General features: G+C 40.2%; 2 protein-coding genes across 2 annotated transcripts in view; both read right to left on the bottom strand.

Annotated features, from left to right (window-relative positions):
• LOC127582617 (cathepsin L2-like) overlaps window positions 1-23,962 on the bottom strand; it is a 195,890-nt gene that overhangs the window by 58,649 nt on the left and 113,279 nt on the right. The window lies entirely within an intron of this gene.
• LOC127582472 (procathepsin L-like) lies at window positions 3,332-23,353 on the bottom strand. The gene is made up of 8 exons (XM_052037753.1): window positions 23,318-23,353; window positions 18,424-18,578; window positions 15,977-16,099; window positions 13,874-14,032; window positions 12,356-12,580; window positions 8,215-8,383; window positions 6,406-6,523; window positions 3,332-3,434 (listed from the first exon to the last, which is right to left on the bottom strand). The coding sequence occupies exons 2-8, from the start codon at window positions 18,550-18,552 to the stop codon at window positions 3,332-3,334; spliced, it is 1,026 nt and encodes a 341-aa protein (XP_051893713.1). The 5' UTR covers window positions 18,553-18,578; window positions 23,318-23,353.

Genomic DNA, 23,962 nt, shown 5'->3' with positions numbered 1-23,962 from the left:
TCCCCTCTCATTATCTCTTTTTTTCCCCCAATTCCTTCTCTCTTGCCCTACTCTTCCCTCTCACACTTTCTTAGGCAGAGTCCAAGGTGGCAGAAGAATAGCTTGACATCATATCAGGCCCAGAACTCACTGAGGTGCAGGCAGGAGGGTACAAAGGTGAGAACACTGCTGAGGACTGACAACTCAGCTTTTGAGAGAAGGAGGTTGGTGGTGGGGGGGGGGGGGGTGCATGATGAAGACATGGCAGGGTTTGAAGGGGTGAAACAAAGGGCCATAGGAGGGAGAGGAGGGGTGTATTGGAGTGGGAGGGAGTGAGAGGAGATTGGGGAGGGTGAAGAATCGGAGGTGGTACTGAGTGTGGGATATTGGTGTGTTCCTTCTGCTGTGTTTACAGGGCTCTGTGTGCTCTTGACAAAGAGATTCTAGGTTCTCTGTGCACCCTGAATGATCCCTCATTTTGATCAGTCATGGGTTAGGAATTGCCAAAACTCAGTGGCAATGTTACATTTTTCAGGAAGGTTTTAGAATTTACTTGAATCTTTTCCTGTGTCCCCTTGATAATCTTTTTGTGCATTGGCAGTTAGAAGACAATGTCAGTTTTGGGAGACTAGTGTCAGGAATATGTATGATATAGCTTGCCCAACAAAGCCAACTGATTGCAATTAGGGCTTCAGTGCTGGAGGTATTGGCCTGGAAGAGGATACTGATGTTGTTCTGAGAATGGCTTTGGAAGACTTTGTGAAGCCAGCATCTGTTCGAGAGATGTTCCGGTAGGCCAGTTGGCTGCTGTAAATTACCCCTTAGTGTAGGTAAAACAAAATCAAAGGGGAATTGATGGGCATGTGAGAGAGATAACTTGCAGGGCTACGGAGAAAATTAAGAGAGGGGGGGATAGGATTGATGGGATATTCTGCCTGGAGTTGGTATGGACACAATAAGTAAGTATCTCTTGTTACTTTGAGGTGCCCGTTGTAGGTAGTGCATATGTCCAAACCACACAGCAAACTGAGGATATCTGCTGCCAAGCAGCCCATGTGTTTACTGCAAAGTTAGTGAGTGTTTACTTGTATTCTGATGGCATTCAACTCTACCCTCATCACCACCTTCCTAACCCCTTCACTCTGAAGTGTTAAATTGGTTGACAGGACTGGTGCTTAGGATGAGTAGAAATTTCTTCTAACTCGATATTGGGTACAGTTAAGTTATTTTCCTTAATCCCCAGCATGATCTCTGCTCCATGTAGGCAAGGTCCCTTTGGGTCAGCTGACATACAAATTTATGGGGTGAAGCAGTCCCTGACACGGCGTAACTTCAGTGCATCAATGGCAACCATGTTTGTAATAACGCAAATAGGAAATTGTGTTATTCACCAGTGTGCAGCTGTCTTCATTTTTCTTCTCCTCTAGTCTCCATAAATAAAGTGGAAGTATTTCTAGTGCAAGGCTGCAGAAATAAAGAGGAATTACTCAATGCCTCAGTGGGCTTAAAGATGGATAAATCTCTAGGGCAGGAAGAGATTTATCCTATGCTGCTATGGGAGACGAGGAAAGAAACTGCATTGGCTCTGGCTGAGATTTTTAAATTTTCACTGGGGCCTCAAGTGAGGTACCAAATGACGAGCACAGCAGATGTTGTACCCCTTTTCAAGAAGGGCAGCAGGAAAAAGACTATTTATTATAGACTTGTGAGCCTAACATCAGTAGTAGTGAAGGTATTGGAAAAAAAATTCTGTGGGACAGGGTTAATGATCACATAGAAAGGCAGGGACTAATCAGGGATAACCAGCATGGTTTGTCAAGGGGAGATCTTGTCTGATGAATCTGATTGCATTTTTGAGGCAGTAGCGAAGTCTATTGATATGGGCAGTGCAGTGAATGTGGTTTCATGGACTTTGAAAAGGTCCCATAAGGGAAACTGATGTAAAAGATTAGAGACCTTGGGATCTAGGGCAAGTTGGTAAATTTGATCCAAAATTGGCTTGGCAAAAGGAGATAAGAGGGTGATGGTATAGGGTTGCTTTTGTGAATGGATACCTGTGACTACTGGTGTTCCACAGGGATCAGTGCTGGGACCTTGCTGTTTGTAATATATGTGAATTATTTGGATGTGGATATAGAAGGCTTGATCAGTAAGTTCGCAGGTGACACGAAGATTGGTGCAATTGTTGACAGTGTGGAGGATAGTCTTAGGCAACAGGGTGAATTCGATATGTTGGTCAAGTGGGCTGAGAAATGGCAGATGAATTCTGATAAATGTGAAGTGACGCATTTTGAGAGTACTAATAAGGTTAGGACATGCATCATAGATGGTAAGGTCCTAGGGAGCATTGAGAAACAGAGACGTTTAGTGTTGAATTCCAAAGATCCTTGAAAGCACATGTAGGTAATGTTACGAAAGCAGATGGGACTCTGGCCTTGATTAGTTGAGGGATTGTGTACAAGCACAGAAGCTATGCAACTTTATAAGATCTCAGCTGGAGTATTGCATGCAGTTCTGGTCATCACACTATAGGAAAGATGTAACAGTGCTGGAAGGGGTGCAGTGGAGATTCACAAGGATGTATCCTGGGATGGAGCATTCTAGTTATGAGGAGAGACTGGAGAGGCTAAGTCTGTGGAGTGGAGGAGGTTAAAAGCGGAAATGATTGAAGTAAATAAAATTGAGTCGTATAGATAAGGTAGATTGCAGGAAACTTCCCCTTATCAGAGGTGAATAATACGAGAGGATGTAGATTTCGGGAAAGGGGTCAGAGATTTAGTGGTAAGCTGAGAGGGACCATTTTGTGAAGGTGGTGAGTATCTGGAACACATTGCTGGAGAGAGTGGTGGAAGCAGAGTTGCTGGCAGCATTTAAGAAACATAGAAGGCTGTGGGCCAAAGGCAGGATCAGGGGGTTTATATGGAAAGGTGCCTGCTGGTTGGCATGGGCACGGTGGGCCGAATGGCCTGTTTCCATGCTGTTTGACTCCGCAGCTCTACATTCCCTCTGCTGATTAACTGATGGTAATCCAGCACTATGATGACTCAAGGCAGACAAATACAAGAAATTCTATAACTCGGGAAATGACAATATTAATTTAATGTTGAATGGAAGTAGTTGATGTGATGGTAATTGCATCAGAAATCATGCACCATTTTTCAGATCCTTGGAAAAATTTTCAGTATCAGTCCAACTACAAACATTGTCATCAGCCAAGCTCAAATGTTTTATTTTAAATGTTGCAGTCCAGTGCAGTAAGTTTCTAGTTGGCACTGATGTGACAGTTTCCATTTTGTAGTAACTTCCTTGCCTAGTCACTGTGAGTTGCCTCTACAGACAGTTGGTGAATTGATCATTCCACCAGAGGATAAATTGCATAAGAGGCAATGCCACATTGATTGTTCATGTCCTTGGCAAGGAACATGTAGCCATTGGTGCCCCACAGTTCTCCCCAGCTGCAAAGACAAAACATTTTTATTAATTTACTGCATTGTCTGTGATTTCAATTTAAAGTTATTTACAGTGTGATGCAGTCAAGGCAGGATGATCCTGACTGCAGCATATTTTTCCTAGGGTTGAGCTTGATGCTTGTTCATCAAACAGAAGATGCAGTGCGTTAATTATAAACTCTAGATTAGTGGATATCAATCTGGGGTAAGTGACCCCTCTAGGGGTTTGCAGAGATTACACATGTTCCACAATATTGAGGTAATTAAGTGAGAATGTTCAGAAAATTGTTAAAGTAAATAAAATATACTTTGCATGTGAGTTGTTCTGTCATAGGGAATCCATTGGATGGCTCCAATTCCTAAAGGGAGCAGCCCTGGAGACCTTCAGATGCTCATGGTGACTTGGTGGAGGGAGGGGAGGCAAGTTATGGGCACATATTTTGTTGAGTGTGAATAAGTGAGGCATTCATTTAACAAGATTTGTTAACATTGCTCTAGACCCAATCAATTAGCCTTCTGGTAAATCTGTCACATTAGAGAATTTTTCAGAAATACATAGGCTTTAATTTGTTAGTGATTCAGTATATAACCATTAAGAAAGAAGCAGATAAAGTTCCCCAAAGATTCCCATTTGTGGACAATGGGTCATAGAAATTGCTTCCACATATCTTACATTTTATTGTACTTGGATGTCGCTTAAACATATTCAATTATGCAGAACAGTATTGTCCAGCTTCCTTATATAACACCACACGGCTTCAATTTCCGTGCAGTACTATTCTATTGATCTATTGCAGGTACTTTAGCTTAGAAGCTGCAGTCTTGGCAGCAAGCTCCTAAAGGGACCAATCACAATACAAGACGCACCGTTCCAGCCACTGGATAGCCTTGTTGCCTAAAGAATGGATGCTGCAGTGAGAGGGCGTGTGGGGGATTGGGGTTCACAGGGACCTGGACTACAGCCAGGATCTCCTGGAAGGAGTTTGCCAGGGAGGTCTCTGCAAGGAGTACTATCACATGGGTGCAGTATATGAACATACTTTGGAAAGACTCCAAATAGAGATAATAGATGAAGTGTGTCTGGAGTGTGGAGTTTGGGTGGCCTTCCGAAAGCAGCAGCAATCAGCAACGTGGAATATGGGGAGAAATCAGCAGCAGCAGCAGCAGTCTGGATTGATCTCGAGGCTGGGAAAGTGATAGTGACCATGACCCTGACCTCCACAGTTAAATCAGACAAGGCACATGTGAGCTGAATTTGGGGTCGCAGAAAATGACAGATCTGAGTGAGGACTGTATTGATGTGTAGACATTGCTCATTAGAGAAGTCTAGCTTCCTATAAACTCAGGACAGATAGGCTTTTGGTAATGATTTTCTCTCTGTATGCTCCCATTGCTGCTTATGCTGTCTCTGATGTCTGTGATCCATCTCAACGCCTTCCAGCAAGAGATATATGTGTAGACAAAGCCACATTGGTCAGCTTGGAGACAGAAAAGCTGCTGAAGATACAGGGAAGGCTCAGTGTCAAGTGTGAGCAATGTGTAGAGTGAGCAGTGAGCTGCAGGGTGGTCTGGCACATCCTGGCCAAAAAATAGTTTGATTTATGGTCCTTTAAATAGTAGTTTCAGGGATTTGAAGTTATTGAAGCCTGCTTGTTCTTCAAATAAATAAGAACCAGCATTTGTCAGAGCAATGTTTGAAAATCATGTTTCAGATGAAGTTGTGGATCTTACGGGGGAGTTTTGTACCAGATAAACATTTCTCGTGTTGATGAAAATCCTACCAGAAACTTCTGAGGTTGAATTTCCTGCCTGGTGCTAAGTGGCCCAAACAGAGTGTAATTACACTCTGCTCCGGCTTAAGCCTATTTTTAACTGCATGACAACAGTTTATTCAAAATGTGAAAAGAAATTTTTAGGCCAAGATTACCTGAGTATGAATGTGATGGGTGGTACTTGACTGGTCTGTTGTATATTTATGTGTAATAGGCAAATGAGTCATGGTGCCACCAGGCAATTAGACTTGTAAACCTCTTTATTTCTGTGAACAAATCATTTTTCAGACTGGTAAGGCTGAAAATCATATTGGAGAACTTTGGGTATTGCCCTATCGTGGATATCTAATGCCAGAAAATCCAAGCTAGTGCAGATGAAAATCCTGCCAATTTGTCAGGTGTCAAATTGCCCAGCAGGCACTCAACATATTGGGGAAATATTGTGCTTGTTTAGTGGTGTCATAGGAGCCACTGGCAAGTATGGTTTTTGACTTCTGAGTAGTGTTGTTTTTTTGGAGTTGTGTGAAGCAATTTTGAGGGTTGAAGTTTGATGGCTTTTTCACTCACTGGATAAGAATTGCTGACACAAGGAGACAAAGATCTACAAACTCTAGTTAAATTCCACATGAAAATAATTACAGCAAAATGGAAGGCCTGAAGGAAAAGATTTCAGTTCTTCCCAGAAATAAATTTCTGAATATCATCTGCAAGATCTAAGGGCGCACAGCAGTTAGTACTGCTCAGGGACCACAGGTCCACTTCTGACCTTGTGTGCTACCTTTGAGGAGATTGCATGTTCTTCCTATGACCGTGCAACTTCTGGCTGGTGCTCCGGTGTTCTCCTGTATCCCAGAGATTTGCCAACAGGATAATGTACTGCTGTAAAATTGCCCCTTTATGTGAATAAGTGGGGAAAGAAACTAAAAAAGCATGAGAGGGAATAAGATGCTGGGCTACAAGGAATCAAGGAAGGGAGAAGAGGACTGATGGGATTGCTCTGTTGGGAGTTAACATTGACTTGATGGGCTGAATGGCCTCCACCTATTTGAATAAGTAAGATAATTTGACTGCACTCTGAGCCAGCCTCAAATCTGAAGGTTTGTTTACATGGCTAAAAGTGCAGCAAACCAAACTGGTTGTTAACCAGTTTCTAATACAAAAGCCATCAACGCAAAGTGAGCTGGAACCAATTTTGTGTAAAGTACCTGTTTTTAATTATCCAGTAATTCTGTACATCTTCTCCTTCACCGTAACTTCCATATCCCACCACCAGCATTGCATGGTTCACCTTGGAGTTGCTGCACAAGCTTTCATGATAAATCCCTGTATAGGAACACATTTAACAAGAGTGAAGAGCTTGCTGTGTATTCACCTTTAAGATCTGGTGATGAATTGGTTTCCTTTAGAAATCAAGCCAGAATATTTTTTGTTATAGTCCATGTGTAGCCCACCAGGCATTACACACAGTGATACAGCAGAGGAGATCATTCAGTCTATTATGTCTCTTTTGTAGAGATATCCAACTGTCCCACTTCTCATATTTCATATCTTTTATTCCCTTACAGCATGGAAGGAGGTTATTTGCCCCATCGAGTTTATACTGGCTGTCAGAGCGATCACGACCTCCCCCATTTATTTACCCCATAGCCCATTCTCTCTCGTATATCCATTAACCCTGATTCGCCTACCATCCTAAGGGCAATTTTGACAGTAATCAATTTACCTCCCAGCCAGAATGTCTCATGGATCTGGGGGAAACCAGAGCACCTGGGGGAAATCACACAGTTACAGGGAGAACATGTAAGAACAGATGGGACGCACAGGTCAGGATAGAACCCAGGTTGCTGGAGTTGTGAGTCTCCAGCACAATTTGCTGCACCACTGCACCTCCCTGCTTCTTCTCTATTTTTACTCTATCCAATACTTAAGTAATGAATATACTGCCTCTTCACTCTATAAAGTGCATTCTCAATCACAACCACTCACTGAATGACTATTTGCTTGTTGTGTTTTTGGTTCTTTTGCCAATCACCTTAAATCTCTGGATACTGATCACTTAGTAATTCAAACCTATTCCTTCTTATTGACTATCAAAACCATTCATAAATTTAAACTTTTTTTATCATATGTCCTCTCAACCTTCTTCAACCTTAGGGCCACAAACCCAATTTCTTCAGCTTCTGCAGACAACCAGAATCTCTCATCTCATACCATTCTGGAAAATCTCTTCAATGCCACTCCAAGACATTGACCTTCCTAAAACTTGGATCCCAGAACTGAACACATTTCTCCAGCTGAGACCTAGCCAGGTTTTTGTTTATATAGTTGTAGCACGATGTCTTTGCTTTAATACTCTTTTTGATAATAAGCCAAGGATCATTTTCATAGGCTTGTCCTGCCATCTTTAAAGATGTGCACCTGAGAGAAATACTTTGTTATTTTTGAAATAAATGGACAAAGCTGCTCTTTTTATTATATAACTGGATCCTATACCCTGTCCCAACCAAATGCTACCACAGCACATGCATGTTATCCTTCATTAACTTCATGTTCTTGTGATCATTCTTGAGAAAGTGAGTTTGTTTTAGTCTTCAGCAAGAAAGCATTGTTCGTTATGAATGTCATACAAAGAGACGAATCAGGAGCAGGCAGAGGTCATTCGTGCCTGCTCCACCATTTGATAAGATCATGGCTAATTGGATTGTAACCTCAACGCCAATTCTAATTTACCTGTGGTAACTTTTCACCCTTTTGCTTATCAAGAATCTATCCACCTCTGCCATAAGAATATTCAAAGACGTTGCTTCCACTGCCCTTTGGGGTAGCATGGTCCAAAGTATAACTGACTCCTCAGAAAGAGAGTAGACAAATTGCTGCAGGATTCTCCCTCAGATTTTCAACACTTCTTATATCTGGTAAGAGTTTTGGGTGATAACAAAGAGGACCTCAAGGTATATCAAATCTCTGAACTTCCTACTCTACACACAAGCACAAAATCATGACACATTTTTTACCAGAGTGATAGAATTGGAAGGACAAGTGGCCTGCATCAACTCCAACTGATACAGGTCCAATGGAGGCCACTGCCATCGCCAGTGCTTTCTCGCTGCCCTTAAGGACTCTCTTCAACCCAGTACAGTTGACAATACTGTACTGAGGTTTATATCTGCAAGGCTGCTCATCCTGTAACGTAAAAGAATAATGTTCACACCGAGAAATGTGGAATTATAGGCAATTGAAAATCAAAAGAAAAAACCTGCAAATACTAGAAACCTGAAATAAAAACAGAAGATGCTGAAAACGCAGATCAGGTAGCATCACTGTTACAGTGAAACAGAATTAACATTCCACTTTCTCCAGAATGAAGGTGTAATCATGGAAACTTGCATGTCTCAAGCTGCGTTTGTCTCTTTGTGGGATATGTGAAATACAGGTGACCCTCGCTTAGAAATTCGCCCTTACAGAATTCACAAATCACTACCCAGAAGTTTGAGATACAGAATAAAATTTACTGTCATGAGTTTATGTGGGGGAAAAAAAGTAAATAAATCAAAACAAAATTTATTCTTTTTCTATTCTCGTTTCTTGGTGCAGAGGCAAATGACACGGCTTCATATTATGGAAAACTGTGATACAGCCCATTTCGAGGAACGCAACCTCCATAATGCAGGGATAACCTGTAGTCTTTGATTCGGGCCTACTTCCTCAACTCTTTTTCTTGTGCATTGATGACTGTATTGGTGCTGCTTTCTGAAATAATACAAAAAAAATTCATTACTTTTATTGTGAATATCTACCCTGTTCTCACTTTCAGGTGGTTCATCTTTGACTCTTCACTTTCATTTCTGGATTCTTTGTCTCCATCTCTTGGAATAAGTCAACCACCACTATCCAATAAAAGCCCACTAATTCCTACAGGTGTCTTAACCATACTCTTCTACCCCACCCTGTCAATTTTTGTAAGGATCCATTCCCTTCTCCCAGTCTCTGTTTTATCTGCTCTGATGACAAGACTTTATATTACTCTGCCATGATTTCCTTTTTCCTGAATCTTGGCTTCCTCTTCCCCACAATTGACAGAACCCTTGACCATGTCTCATTTATCTCCCACACCTCTCCTCTTGCCATTCTCTTTCCTGGCAGAGTGTCACCTTCACCCCTCCAGTCTTCGCGTTCAATGGATCATCGTCTGTAATTTCTCTCCAACCTTTAATGAGATTCCATCATCAGACGCAATTTCCCCACCTCTTTCAGCATTCCAAAGGGATCATACCATCTTCTATCTCCCCCAATCACTCTGCTTCTCATGGCACTTCCCCATGCAATAAACAAAGATGTAATATACATTCTTTCACTTCTTCCCTTCCCACCATCCAAGGACTCAAGCAGTTCTTCCAGGTGAAACAGTGATTCAGTTGCACTTCTTCCAATCTAGTGTATTTGCATTCCATGCTCATAATATGGCCTTCTCTGCATTGGAGAAACCGAACACAGAATAGGTGACTGTTTTGTAGTGAACCTCTGTTCAGTCTGCAGAGCAACCCTGAACTTCCAGTTTCCTGTCACTTGAATTCTCTGTCTGAACTACCACTCTAATCCATCTGTTGTGGCCAACGAGATCCAACAAAAGCTTGAAGAACAGCACCTCATCCTCCATGTCATTGCGTTGCAGTTTTCCCATATCAATATCAAATACAACAATTTCAAATAATTGGCTATTTGATCAGTTCTGCTGCAAGGTTATTCATTTGAATATTAACTTGTTTTTTTTCTCCTTCCACAGACACATTCTGGCATTCTCCTTTCGGTTACAGTTCTCTGCAACCACTCTGCTTTTCACAGCTTTAACATGTCCCTTTTTTTGTTTTTTTTCTCTCTCTATCCATCTTCTCTCATTAATCTATTAACCAGAGAGCTCCATAAACATCACTTCCACAACACTAGCCACAGCCTATTATAGATATTCACTTTGACCTATCCATCCCTCCCCTGTCCTCACTGCAACTTAAAATAACTTATTTCCTTCCTTTCCCGGTCTTTGGCCTGGAATGTTAACTTGTTGCCGTTTCTACAAGTGAGCCCTGAATCTGCTGAGTGATTACAGCATTTTCTTTTTTGATTTCAGCAAGCAGCTGTGAGAAGAGAAGGCCTCCTGTCTCTATATGGCTTCTCTGATGTCAAAAACATCTCAAGCTCCTTCACAAGGTTATACTGAAAATCAAACAGCAGCCCAAAGAAAGAGATATGGGAAGAGTTTATCAAGTGAATACTTAAAGAGATGAATTTGTAGGATTTTTAGAGGCAGAGAGGGGCTTTGGGTAGGGCTTCTAAACCATAAAACATAGTTGGTTTGGGTAAAATGCTCAAGGATGTAACAAAGGCAGGCTGCAATCAAAGCACTGGAGAATTATCTCACTTAAAGAGATTATCCCATTTAAAATGGTCAAGTGATCATTATCCTTGCCAAAACTCAAGCAAATAAAATCACTTTAAGATGTTTTAATATATTTTTTTCTTTTTTAATGTTTGCTTTTAAGTGTTTAGCGGTTAACGTAACGCTTTACAGCTGCTGTCTGTAAGGAGTTTGTATGTTCTCCCCGTGTCTGTGTGGATTTCTTCCGGGTGCTCCGGTTTCCTCCCACGTTCCAAAGATGTACAGGTTAGGAAGTTGTGGGCATGCTATGTTGGCAGCGGTGGGCTGTCCCCAGAACACTCCACACAAAAGATGTATTTCACTGTGTGTTTCGATGTACATGTGACTAATAAAGATATCTCATCTCATCTCAAAGATTGGGCCATTTCTGTATCTAAAATCTGAGATTGGTAGAAGTTTGTTAAGCAAAGAGATACTGTTGTTGAGTGAGATCTCATTAATTGATGCAATGGGAACAAGGGGCAAAATGCCTTACTCCTGTGCCTACAATCTTTAAGTTCCTAACATCACCTAGTGTGGGTACAATAAAATGGCAGATGTTTATTTTGCCATTTAGTTTGTTTATTTTGAGAAAGTTATTCTTGATGTGTAGGCCTGAGGTTTATTGCCCATCCCCAGTTGCCCAAGTGGGTGGTGGTGATAGTCACTTCAGGAATCAGGTAGTCAATCACTGGAGTTGTATTTAAGTCAAAGAACAGCAAGTTCCCCTCATAAAGGACACAGTGAAACATTGGACATTGTAAAGGACAGCCGAAAGCACTGCAGTCTCTTTCAGTGATATAGTAAATTTAAATTCATGGGAGTTCATGGAAGGATTGAATTTGTTTCTTGGGATTATTACTATAATCCTTAAGGTTTCTAGTCAAGTAAATTAATTACTTTTCTACTGACTTGAAAATATCAGCACACTAATTATTTAATCTGTGCTCAGTGCTACTAGTATCTAAATTTTTAATACATTAAAATAATTTTGGGGGTGGTGGGGAGAGGTGTGAACACTTTAAATCGATTAACTGCAACCTCCTGTCCATAGTGCTTAAGACCTGCACTCCAGAACTAGCTGCACGTCCAGCGAAGCTGTACCAGTAGGTCAGCATCTTGGAAACAAACAGGGAAATTACGTGGTTCACAGAAAAGCCAGACAAATTCAAACCAGCTAATTACTGCCCAATCAGTGTACTCTTAACCATCAGCAAAGTAATGGAAGATATTGACATTGCTATCATGTAGCATTTGTTCCAAATCACATCACAACCCTGGCCTGTACATTAGTCAAAGAGCTGAATTCTGGAGGTGATGTGATACTGACTACCCCTGACATCATGGCAGCACTTGACCCCAAGTACGACCTCAGGGAGCCCTGGTAAAACGCAAGTCAATGGGTGTCAAATGGAAAACATTCCAATAGTTCGAGCCATATCTCAGACAAAGGAAAATAGTTATGGTTGCTGGAGGTCCATCAATCAAGCTCCAGGACATTGCTACAGGAGTACCTGAGCATATTATCCTTAGTCCAACCGTCTTCAGCTGCCTCATGGGCGATAATTGTTGGCTTTTCCAGTATGCCCATGTTCCAAAAAAATGATTTGAGAAGTAAAAGCCTGCAATTTTAGCAGATGTATTAACCCTCTTACATTACCATGCAGTAGATATACTCATTTGTTTAGGTAAAAACAAAGGAAACTTTGGATTTGTTTTACTCTTAGCTAAGAAGATCTTACCATTCCAGTATAGGGATAGGAAGACTCGGTGTCTATTCCACCATTGCTCTGTACATATTTCAAGGCTTGTTTTACCCATCCACCATGACATCCTCTGTTTCCAACATGTCTCGAGCAGTCAATAAGATTCTGTTCACTTAGTGAGATGAGTTGCCCTGTCTTCCTGAAGATCTGCCCCTCTAGTGACCCAGTGGCACTAAAAGCCCAGCATGAGCCACAGTGTCCCTGTTGATGTAGCAATGAATGCGAATAAAATCAATCTCTAGCTTTCTGAGTTACAGTGTTATTCTCCACAATAAACACATTTCCTCAAGAAAATTTCCTCATCTGTTACTATGGTGGTAGATATGCAAATATACTGACCTTCATGGGCAGTGATGGATCAAAAGCTTGTAATGGGTTTCAAACAGTGAGCTAGAAAGGTACATAATTGGAAATGCACAGGGAGTCTAGATGGATCAAAGGTCTTTTCCTACCTGAAATTATTATTTAATTCATTGCTTTAAAGCAGTCAACAAAGTTGATTTCAGAAGTGGTAGCATGATAAGTATTTTGTGGAGCCAGTTTTTTAATGAAGCTGATTATATAATGAGTATTCAAAAAAATTCTTCAGCATATTCTGACCATGATTCTTCACTGAATCTTTCTCAAAAAATTCCCTAAATGCAATGAAGGTTTCTGCCTCCACCACCCTTGCAGGCTGTGAGTACCAGATCCACACCACTCTGAAAAAAATTCTCCTCAAGTTATTCAATCAACTATTTTAAATATTAAACTATTTGTTATTGACCCATCTGCTCCAGGAAATAGATCCTATCTATTTGTCCATTGTGCTTGATACTTGTGTCTTTTAAATGGTGGAAGGGTCTTGGGGGGTCAGGAAGTGAGTAACTCACCACAGAAGCCCAGCTTTTGACATGGTATTTATGTGGCTGGTCCTGTGAGTTTCTGTTCAATGGTGACTCCCAAGGTATTGATGGTAGAGGACTTGGGTTTTAAAGATGGTGATTACCTGGCTCTTTTGTGACATAAATGTTATTTGCCACACATCACCCATGCCTGAAAGCTGTGTAGGTCTTGCTGCATGCAGGCATAGGCTGCTTCATTTGCTGAGGGTTTGTGAATAGAATGCAATGTCCAGAACAGTATCCAATACTTATGCTCTGACTTAATTGGTGTTTTATACATTTTAGTATAATCTCCCTGCTCTGATTTTGTATGCCTCATTTCTACATGTCTTTCCAAACACCTTATCTATATGAATTGTTATTTTAAAGGATCCATGACATGCATTCATGATCTCTCAGTTCTTGACATTTCTCATTATCCTACTATTCATGGTACACATTAAATAGGATTATGAGAAATGCCTTTTTTGCTTCTTCAAAAGCATCTCACCAATTTATTATTAAATTTAGGAGGTAAATCAATGAACATTCTTAAGAATCCATCACACAGGAATGTGATTTGCTTAACTGAATTGCAACAGAAATACTGTTAAAGAATATATTTTTTCACCTGGTTCTTCACTTCAGTAACATAGCCATGTACACGCCAGTCAATGGACTGGGGAATTTCTACAAAGTCATTTTGCTGGAGCATTGGCTCATTGAAAGCTGTGTTCTGTGAGTTCCTTGGAGTAAATCCATTCATAATTTGTGTGAACTCTTCACTAGTCTAAAGAAAATAAAAAGAATAGTGTTATTATTATCTAAAAAAGGCTTACGTTTATACAGTGCCTTCTGCAACCTCAGAACATCATAATCTGACATACAGCCAAAGACATACTGTTAAAGTTGTCATTAAAAACATCATCCAATTTACCACTAGCACCAAAGTGATAATAAGTAATTGATATGTTTTTAGTGATGTCAGGTGATGAATATTGACCAATATCCTGGGATCAGCTTCCATGCTCTTCTTTGGAACAGTGCTATAGGAATCTGTGGGTTAATCTGAGTGGACATAGCCCTCAGTTATCATCTCACCTGAAAAAGCATTATTTCAAAAAGAGACAAGTGTCCTTAATACTGCATTAGGAGTATGTCTCAATTTGGTGTACAAGGCCCTGGAGTAAGGCTCGAACCCGGAAACATGAATTACAGAATCGTTTTCTCCCACCGAATCTCACTCTCCCTCTCTCCTTACAGCTGCTTCCATTGCAACCCTGCCCATGTGTCCCTGCCCAATGCTCTGCTACTTACCACAGCCTAATGAAGACAAGGATCCTTTTAGATCTTTGTTGATATGAGGAACTTAGCTGCTGATATTTTTTCTTTTTTTAGGAGCTATTTTCACAGAATTACACTTCCCATTATGTATTGCTGCCCTGGACTAAGACATATTATTTAAAGCCTCCTTTTTTTTATGCATTAACCCTTGATATGTCTAACATTCATGAATCACAGTAAACACATGGAATGAATGTGATAAATGCTCTGTGTTTATGATCAATATCATATGAGAAACATACTATATAACATTCAAGTACAGCAGAACTGTAGAACATTATTGCCACTCCTGTGATCCACTTTGCAAAGGTCATTTCTCATCATCATGAAGGCTGCACTTTGCAGACTGCAAACCACACCACACTTCTGTGACCTTTAGTTATATACGTATTAGTTCAATTAGAAATTAAGTTCTAGAAAAACATTAGTTGCTTTCTTCCACAACTTGATGATTTTTCAAGAGTGGAGAATGTTTCTGAAAGGATGCAGTATCTTATTTGTTAAAAATTCACAATTAGGATTTTTTGTCGTAATGTAATTGTCCATGAGCAGAACATCTTCCAATTCATAGAACAGTAGAATCATAAATAAATTGCAGTAATGAAGGAAGCCATTCATCCTATCTTGTTTATACCAGTCTGAAAAAGATCAGCTCAATTTAATCCCACCGTCATGCACATGGTCTGAAGTTCTGTAGATCTAAGCTATTCAGAACTTTGAGTTCTAGACTCCTATCACCCGAGTTCATCTCCACTCGAATCATTCTACCAATTATTTTAAACCTGTGCCACTTGATTAACTGAGCCATTCTGATTGACTGGTAGTGAAAGAATTAATTTTTATAGCAATTATATAATGCCCTCAGGTCACCTCAAAGCTAAAGAATTGTTTGGTCCGATCACAGACATTCCTTTGCTCACTTTACCCTCACCCTTCTCTGCCATTTAAAACATCTTTGATTTCTAACTTTTCCCAGTTTTGGTGAAAGGACATTCATGTGAAACATTAACTCTATTTCCTTCTCCATTTATGCTGCCTGATTTGCAAAGTATTTCCAGCCCTTTCTGTTTTTACTTTGAAATACAGTCAGTTTGTAAGTAATTGCAGCAGCCAATTTGCACATAGACTTTCCTACAAATATTTAATGAAGGAATAACCTGACAGTCTGTTTTTGATGGTATTGGAAGAATCTTGGCCAGGACACCGGGAGAACACCTTCCTTTTCTCTCAGGAATATCAGAATCGCCTTCACCTGAAAATTAGCATCTATTACAAAGCAGAACTCCCTCAGTCTCTAATCTGCTGCAGAAAAAGTGCTGCCAGTTGAGTCAAACTGTCACTGTCAGCAGGTGAGACTGTCATGACTGGCCACTCCATGCTTGGCACTCACCATATCACCAAAATGATTCATCTCCATGCGAAATGTATGTTTACCCATTGAATACTCCAGGTTATGACGTTTAATGTTTTTGAGGTTTTTCTCCCATATTAATCTCCTCCACTTTTCTTCATTCTATGTATAAAAACAAAGTAAAAATTGATAACTTCATAACAAAAAACAAGCAGGGTCAGATTATATGGTCTCTGAGTCTGCTCTGCCATTCAGTAAGATTGACAATCTCAAGACCATTCTCCACACCCCTTAATTCCCTTAGAGTACAGCCTTGAATACACCCAGTAAATGAACAACCACAAAATTCCAAAGATTTTCATCTTTCTAAGGAAAAATTTCTCAACATGTCGGTTATAAATATCCAAGTCCTTATATCACTAGCCATTCTCCAGCCTGAGGAAAGAGCCTCTTACTGAAACACTTAAGTACTCAGAAACAAATTTAGCTAAAACAGTAATGGGTATGGTCACCTGTTAAAGGATTATGATGGCATTTGAAATTGTCTGTTAAAAATATTGAAGTTAGTAACTGAGTGAAATTAATGTAGGTGATGTTGGGATGAATTGACCGAAACGGTGTTAGAATAAAGGGCAAGGAAGGAGTGGACTTTCTGAAAAGTGTTCAAGGACTTCCTTAATCAGCACATTCCAGCCCAGTGAAGACGATCTGGTTCTGGAGAATGAGGTGAGCCAGTTAGACTGTGTGTCAATATAACACTTGGGGTGAATAATGGAGAGGGGCAAGCAGAAATCCAAAGTCTAAATTGGATGAACATTGTCTTTAATTGGACAAGAAAGGACATTACTTGAATAAGGTGACACCAAATGTTGGCGGTTAAAACTGTAACAGAACAAGGTAGATAGTCAGAATCTTTTCCCATGATAAGGATATTAAAAGCAAGAGGACATAGGTTTAAGTTGAGAGGAAGGAGCTTTAAAAGGGATCTGAGGAGAAAGTTAATTTTTACATGTGTGTTTGATATCTGAATGCGCTGCCAGAGGAAATGGTTGAACCAGATACAATCACTACATATAAGAGGCAAGTAGACAGGCCCTTGAATGGGTAAGGCATAAAAGGATATGGTCCTAATGCAGGCAAATAAGATTTGTGTAGATGGGCAAAAATGTCAGCAAGGGTGTGGTGGGCCAAAGTGTCCATTTCTGTGCTGTATGACTCATGTGAGAACAATGGGTGGCTTTTAAAAAGCAGATATGGAAGTTTGGAGAGAAGACCACATTGGAAAAAGTGGAAGTGAATCCTGCTTCACCTGAAATGACAATTTTTGTCCCTGGGTGGAGGGAAGAGACGAGATGAAAGAGCAGGTATTGCATGGGTAAATGTCACGAGGAGGGAAGTGGCTGTTGGAGATGGATAACTGCTCTGATGATCTAGCTTTGCCTTTGTTGGGAAAGAGGAAACTGAAGAACTAGAACCAGGAGCAGGCTATAAGATCCCTGAGACTGCTCTGGCATTCAATAAGATCATGGCTGATTCTATACCTTCTCAATCTGAAACATTAACTCTGTTTCTCATTCCACAGGTGCTGGTTGACCTGTGGTGTGTTTCCAACATCTTCTGAGATTACCTTTAGGTTGTTCAAGTAAAGAGTTGGCAAAGATATGGGTGAATGGGCTATTGCTAAACCTAAACTTTCCAAGGTTCTGCACTAACTTTTAGGCAAATTACCCTTGGAACTACATCACAAGAGTCATAAATAGAGTCAGTACCTTGAGGTTGATGTCCCATTCCAGTGGATACAGAATATACTTTGGAATGACTCCAGTATAATGCTTTACTGCAAGCTCCACTGTTTCTCAGATGAGAAATTAAACTGAGGTGCCATCTGTCCTTTCATAAAAATCTAAATGATATGTGTCATATTATTTGAAGAGCACCAGAATTATGGAGCAATAAATAAACTGCTGGAGGAACTCAAAGGGTCAAGCAGTCAACCAGTGTGAAGACAGAAGAACAGTCCTGATTCAAGGTTTCAACGCAAAACATCAACTATCCCTCTGTCTCCACAGATGCTGCTTAACCTGCTGAGTTCCTCCAGCAATGTGTTTTTTGCTCCAGATTCCAGGATTTGTGGTCTCTTGTGTCAGCATCAGAATTATTCCTGGTGTCCTTTCCATTATTTATCCCACCCATATCTGCTCTGTATCTCATTGTTTATTTTGGTGTATGCTGATTGACTGGCTATATTACAAGAATGTTTACATTTCAAAGTATGTAGTTGACTGTAAAACGTACTTTTCATTTTAATGAAGTCATTTTCTGCATTGAATTTTACCTTTTAAAAAGGCTGATACTTTACCCCTGCTCTCCGGGAGCATAACAAAAATATATCTGGGACTTCAAGAGATATTTCAAGTTGATTCATTTTACTGGAAGCAAGCAGATCAAGTAACAGTCATCTTTCTAAGGCTTCATCTGTTTCCCACCTTTCCATATTGTTTCTCATGAAGTGTTGTCCAGTTCATCCAATGTTCATCCAATGTTGGATCAAAAGTGAGTGAAGAGATTGCCGCCAAAATGCAAGTCACCTCACACAGCACTAGAAGAATCTTCATGATCTCTTGTCTAAAACTGAAATCAACTGTTAGATCCAAGAGTAGTTATTATTCTGGTGCAGTGCAGTAGCTTCCGAGTGTTATAATTAACTCCAAGTGGATGGCACAATGGTGTAGCACTTAGTGCTGCTGCCTCACAGCTCCAAGGATCAAAGTTTGATCCTGATCTTAAATCGCAAGATGTGCTTTGTAAGTTAATTGGTTCATGTTAATTGCCTGTGGTGTAGGAGGGTGGCAGGGGGACTGGGGTGGGGGCAGGGAGTTGATGGGCATATGAGAGAGAATAGGTTAATAGGGAAAGAAATAGGGAATTGGGACTGATGCGAATGCTCTGAGAGCTAGCACAGACTCAATGGACTGAAAGTCCTCCTCTGTCATGAAATAATATGAGAAAAAAAGTATGAGAAATGACACCTAATTTCAAAGGCCTCCTGCCAAGGTATTAATTGCAGTGCTGAGAGCTAGTTCTCAGTGGGCAATCTCTTTTTTTGTCCAAGGCAAAAAGTATATTCTGGTCAACAGCTTATTATGGTGTGTCCAGAATGAGAATTATCTAATTTACTTTAAAGCACACTTTTCATTTTAGTACAGTCACTTTCTCCATTTAATTTTTAAATTTAAACGTGATACTTCACCCCTACATGATGAGCATGACTCTTTGCCTTATTGGTGATGATGAAGCCTGAGACACACTATTTGACAGATACATCAGGTAAATCTAGCAAGTTGCAGATTGCATTGAGTAGACACTTCCATCAAGCTGAACGTTAGCTATTTGAATGTCTAAATTTAAAAAAAACAGGAGCCTGAGCACTGATCCCAGGGCAGACTGTTCAAATCTTCATACAGATTTTTTACCCTTCAGCCAATTTCTTATCCATTCTCAGGGTTTAGCCTATATCTCTACAACAGCAAACACAGCTGTGAACTCTTTCAATGATTTATTGTCAATACATGTCCCTGTGCATTCCATTACAGACACCTTTATGAATTTCTTTGTAGCTTGGTTTAGTGATCTTCAATAAATTTCTGTGGAACAGTGAAATCATCACACAAGAAAACAAATCATTAAAGTACCTGGTTAGTGAAGTTACTTGTAGTTTTAATAGCATATTAGATGTGAGGGAAGATTAAAGCAAAAGGTGTCAGATGTACCAGAAAATGAGTGTCCTAACCATTTCAATGCAAACTCTGGTAATTAAACCACAGTGCTAAACATGATGTAAGATCAAATTGGAAAGAATTGTTTGTGGTTTTGACCTCAGTAAAAAAAGTTCTGCAACTTTAATGGTGCATGGATTGTGTAACTGTAGTTCTGGTTTTAATAAGAGTTATATTTTAGTTGGATAATGTTACATGTGACATTTTCAGACCAGATGTTCTTTAATTTCTGTGTTTGGGATAAAATTGAAGCACATTTCAAAAATCTGTATGTTTCAAAATTACTTGATTTCTGGTTGATAGGCGCATAAATTATATGAGAAATGGCAGACAGTAGCATACTGAGCAAGAAAGGAAATGAATTAACATGACACCTTTCACATATTGAGCATACACTGTATATAGCAGAGTGCAGTGCAGCTAACAAAGTGTAAACATTGTTCTAACACAGATAAAAATAGCAAGCAGTTTATATGGAGCAATGTTCCACAAACAGGAATTGGATGATTCAATGAAGGTTCACCTGATTCATTCCTCAGATGAGGGGACCACCTTATAATAAGATGATAGAATGAGCCATTATTCTTAAGAGTTCAGAAGAATGACAGATGATCTCATTGAGGCATATAATAACCTAGAGGGCTTGACAGGCTGGAGAGTCCAGAATGAAGAGACATTATCAGGATAAAGGGTTTTCCATTTAGGACAGAGATAATAAAGAATTTCTTCACTTGGAGTTATGAATCATTGGAATTTTCTGCCCCAGAACTCATATACAGCACGGAAGCAGGCCAAATGGCCCAAGTCATCCATGCCAACCAAGTTGCCTAACTGAGCTAGTCCCACTCGACTGTGTTTGGCCCACATCACTCTAAACCTTTCCTATTCATGTAACTCTCCAAATATCATTTAAATGTGCTAATTGTACCCACCTCTACCACCTCCTCTTTCAGCTCTTTCCACTTATGCACCACCCTTTGTGTGAAAAGGTTGCCCTTCAGGTCACTTCTAAATCTTTCCCTTCATACTTTAAACCAAGGCCCTCCAGTTTTGGAATCCTCTATTCTGGGGAAAAGCTTGTGGCTTTTCACCTTATCTATGCCCCTTATGACTTTGTAAGTCTCTATAAGGTCAGCCCTCAGCCTCCTACACTCCAGGGAAAAAAAGTCCTAGCTTGTCCAGCCTCTCCTTATAGTGTAAGCCCTCCAGTCCTGGTAACATCCACGTAAATCTTTTTTGCACCTTTTCCAGTTTAATGACATTCTTTCTATAGCAGGGTGACCAGAACTGTATGCAGTCCTCCAAATCTGGCTTACCAATGTCTTGTACAGCTGTAACATGCACGGTAGTGTAGCAGTTACCGTAACGCTTTACAGCACCAGCGACCCGGGTTCAATTCCGGCCACTGTCTTTGAGGAGTTTGTACATTCTCCACTTGTCTGCATGGGTTTCCTCCGGGTGCTCCGGTTTTCTCCCACATTCCAAAAAAAGACATACAGGTTAGGAAGTTATGGGCATGCTATGTTAGCGCTGGAAGCGTGGCGACACTTGTGGGCTGCCCCCAGATCATTATGCAAAAGATGAATTTCACTGTGTGTTTCGATGTGCATGTGACTAATAAAGATACCTTACCTTACATGCTGTCTCAACTCCTGTTCTCAATATCCTGACTGATGAAGGCTAAGATACCAGGCACCTTCGTCACCACCCTGTGTCACCACTTTCAAGGAGCTACATACCTGCACCCCAAGGTCTCTCTGTTCTTCAACACTCCACAGGGCCCTACCATTTACTGTGTAAGTCCTGCCCTGGTTTCTCTTACCAAAATGCAACACCTCACATTTATCAGAATTAAACTTCATCTGCCGTTCCACAACCCACTGGCTCAATTGATCAAGATCCTGTCATACTCTCAGATAACCTTCTTCACTGTCCACCATACCACCAATTTTAGTGCCATCGACAAACTTAGTAACAATGCTACCTGTATTCTTGTTGAAATCATTGATATAAATGATAAACAACATGGATCCAGCACCGATCCCTGTGTCACACTGTTCTACTACCACCCTCTGTCTCATACTGTTAAGCCAGTTCTGTATCCAATTGGCTAGCTCGCCCTGGATCCCAAGTTATCTAACCTTCTGTCCATGTCTGTGGATGCTGAGTCTTTGAGTTTATTCAGAGCTGAGATTTGGAGTCCAGGGAAATCCAGTGTTATTAGGACTGGGTGGGAAAGAAGATGAGGTTTTGAAGCTCATCTGCTGAATGGTGTTACCAGCTAAGGGGTTGTGTAGCCTTCTACTGTTTCTGCTTCTTCTGTTCTTATGAAACCAACTCTGACTCTGAAGCTGAAACACATCTCTCACACCACCAAACATGCCCTATATCTTAATGAGACAAGTCACTATCTGCAAAATTAACTGACTAAATTAAAAGCATAGTCAATATAATCCCATACCTGGAGAATGAGAGTCACCAATCTGTCTCTCAAAGGAGACAATCAGTCAATGAGCTTGTCCATCCAATTTTTGGGGTTTTATCCATCATGCTAGCCCAGGTTAGGTTTGATTAGTTTGACTAAAACTTCAGATTTAATCAGTTTTAAACTGTTTAAACTTCAGATTTAAACTTTCAAACAGTTGAAGTGAAGCAGTACATAGCCAATCTTTGACCACGGGAAAGATGTTTGTTACTCATTTAATTTTTTTCATGACATTTCAGACTAAATACGATTGTACTCAGCAATAATTAACTTAAGAGAAAACCTTTGCTTCATAGCAATTACCATTCCTAGGCATATTATTGAAGTTGTGTATGTTAAAAATCTAAAATAACAGGAAGTGTTGGAAAGTGATGCTGAGGTAAAAAAATCAGCTATTAATTTGCTAAATTGCAGAGGAGGCACAAGGGAGTGAATAGCCTACTCCTGCTTCAATTTCTTATGGTCTTATGGACAGGGAAACAGTTAACGTTTCAGGTCAGTGAACTTTCAACAGAGCATCCATCTCATGTATTTTGTGTGTCACACTATTCCACAATAAAATTTTCAAAATCCTTTCTGCACTGCTTCTAGGTCTTTACGGTGTTGGCCATGGTTCAGTTAGTAACCCATTCCTATGAGTTGTATCCTCACATTGAAGAGATTTCTCTATCTAATCTATGCTGAAACTTCAGTGCAATTCAGAGGAAATGCTGCATTTCAGAGATACTGACTTTCAGAGATGTCTCCTTCTCCCCTTCAGATTGGATGTGAAAGCTATTTTAAAGAAGTTAAAGTTCAGTATTTATTCCTCGAACAGTGTTCCTAACACATATTATCTGACCATTAGTTACTGTCTGTGGGATCTTGCTCTGTGCAAATTCGCTACTCTATTTCTGTATTACAGCAGTGACTAGATTTAACAAAGCTTCATTTTGAAGCTCTTTGAGATTACATGACATCATTAAAATGACTATATAAATGCCATTTGAGTGAAAGCAAATACTACTTAAAATGCAAAACTTTCATCTTAACAGACTTGCAGATGAGAGAAAATGTAAAGAAAACATGTTTAAAGAGTGTAGGTTATTGAAGGAGGAAGCAGAAAGATTATTAACTAACCTTATAACCTTGTCAGTTGAATCTGGCAGTTCTTGGACACTAACATATACCTTTAGATTAAAACCATTGTGAGTCACCGACTAAGTTACTGGTGTTAATTTATAAGTTCAGCTTCCTTGTTATGCGGTGATTTCTCATATCACTAACTAAGCAAGTGCACTTCAAAAAGCTCAAAAGCCTGTGCATGCACGCACTCTTGCAACTGCCAGAATTAAACCTGCAAGTAAGTAGGTTTCCTTTCACCAAGATGAGTGGTAACAGTACTGAGTGCACCAATGCTTTTCCATTGTGCACTTAAAAATTGTACCAGTAGATTGCAGTCTATGTCTCCGTCATCAGGATATCAACATGCAGCGAGGTTAGAGCGTGCCTGCTTTTAGATCAATTTCTATACATTAATAACTTTTGTTAGTGGTTGTTGATTTGTAAAGTCATGAGTAACAGCTGAAGAAGCATAATAATATGTTTTTATTACACAGAATCTTTGAGGAATGACCCCTCCCCCCCCCTCCCTACACACACCACTCTCACCACCTCATCCCCAGGCAGTAAATGCCCAGCCAGTTATGAAACAAAGCCATGAGTGAGAACAGGTTAGGGATCAAAATTCTTGCAAACACCTGAACAACTCCATAGATGTCTGCA

Source organism: Pristis pectinata, chromosome 24, assembly GCF_009764475.1.
Source record: "Pristis pectinata isolate sPriPec2 chromosome 24, sPriPec2.1.pri, whole genome shotgun sequence".
In the NCBI taxonomy this organism is placed as follows: Eukaryota; Metazoa; Chordata; class Chondrichthyes; order Rhinopristiformes; family Pristidae; genus Pristis; species Pristis pectinata.
The sequence above is the reverse complement of the archived record's forward strand: the minus strand, read 5'-3'. Positions and strand labels throughout refer to the sequence as shown.

Excerpts from the sequence above, each read along its gene's own strand:
- LOC127582472 (XM_052037753.1), bottom strand. The coding sequence starts at position 18,552 with ATGAAGATTCTTCTAGTGCTGTGTGAGGTGACTTGCATTTTGGCGGCA. Across the intron at positions 6,524-8,214 it reads CTTCCAATTCTATCACTCTG|GGATTTATCATGAAAGCTTG; the intron begins GTAAAAAATGTG and ends GTTCCTATACAG. Across the intron at positions 3,435-6,405 it reads TACTGGATAATTAAAAACAG|CTGGGGAGAACTGTGGGGCA; the intron begins GTACTTTACACA and ends TTGTCTTTGCAG.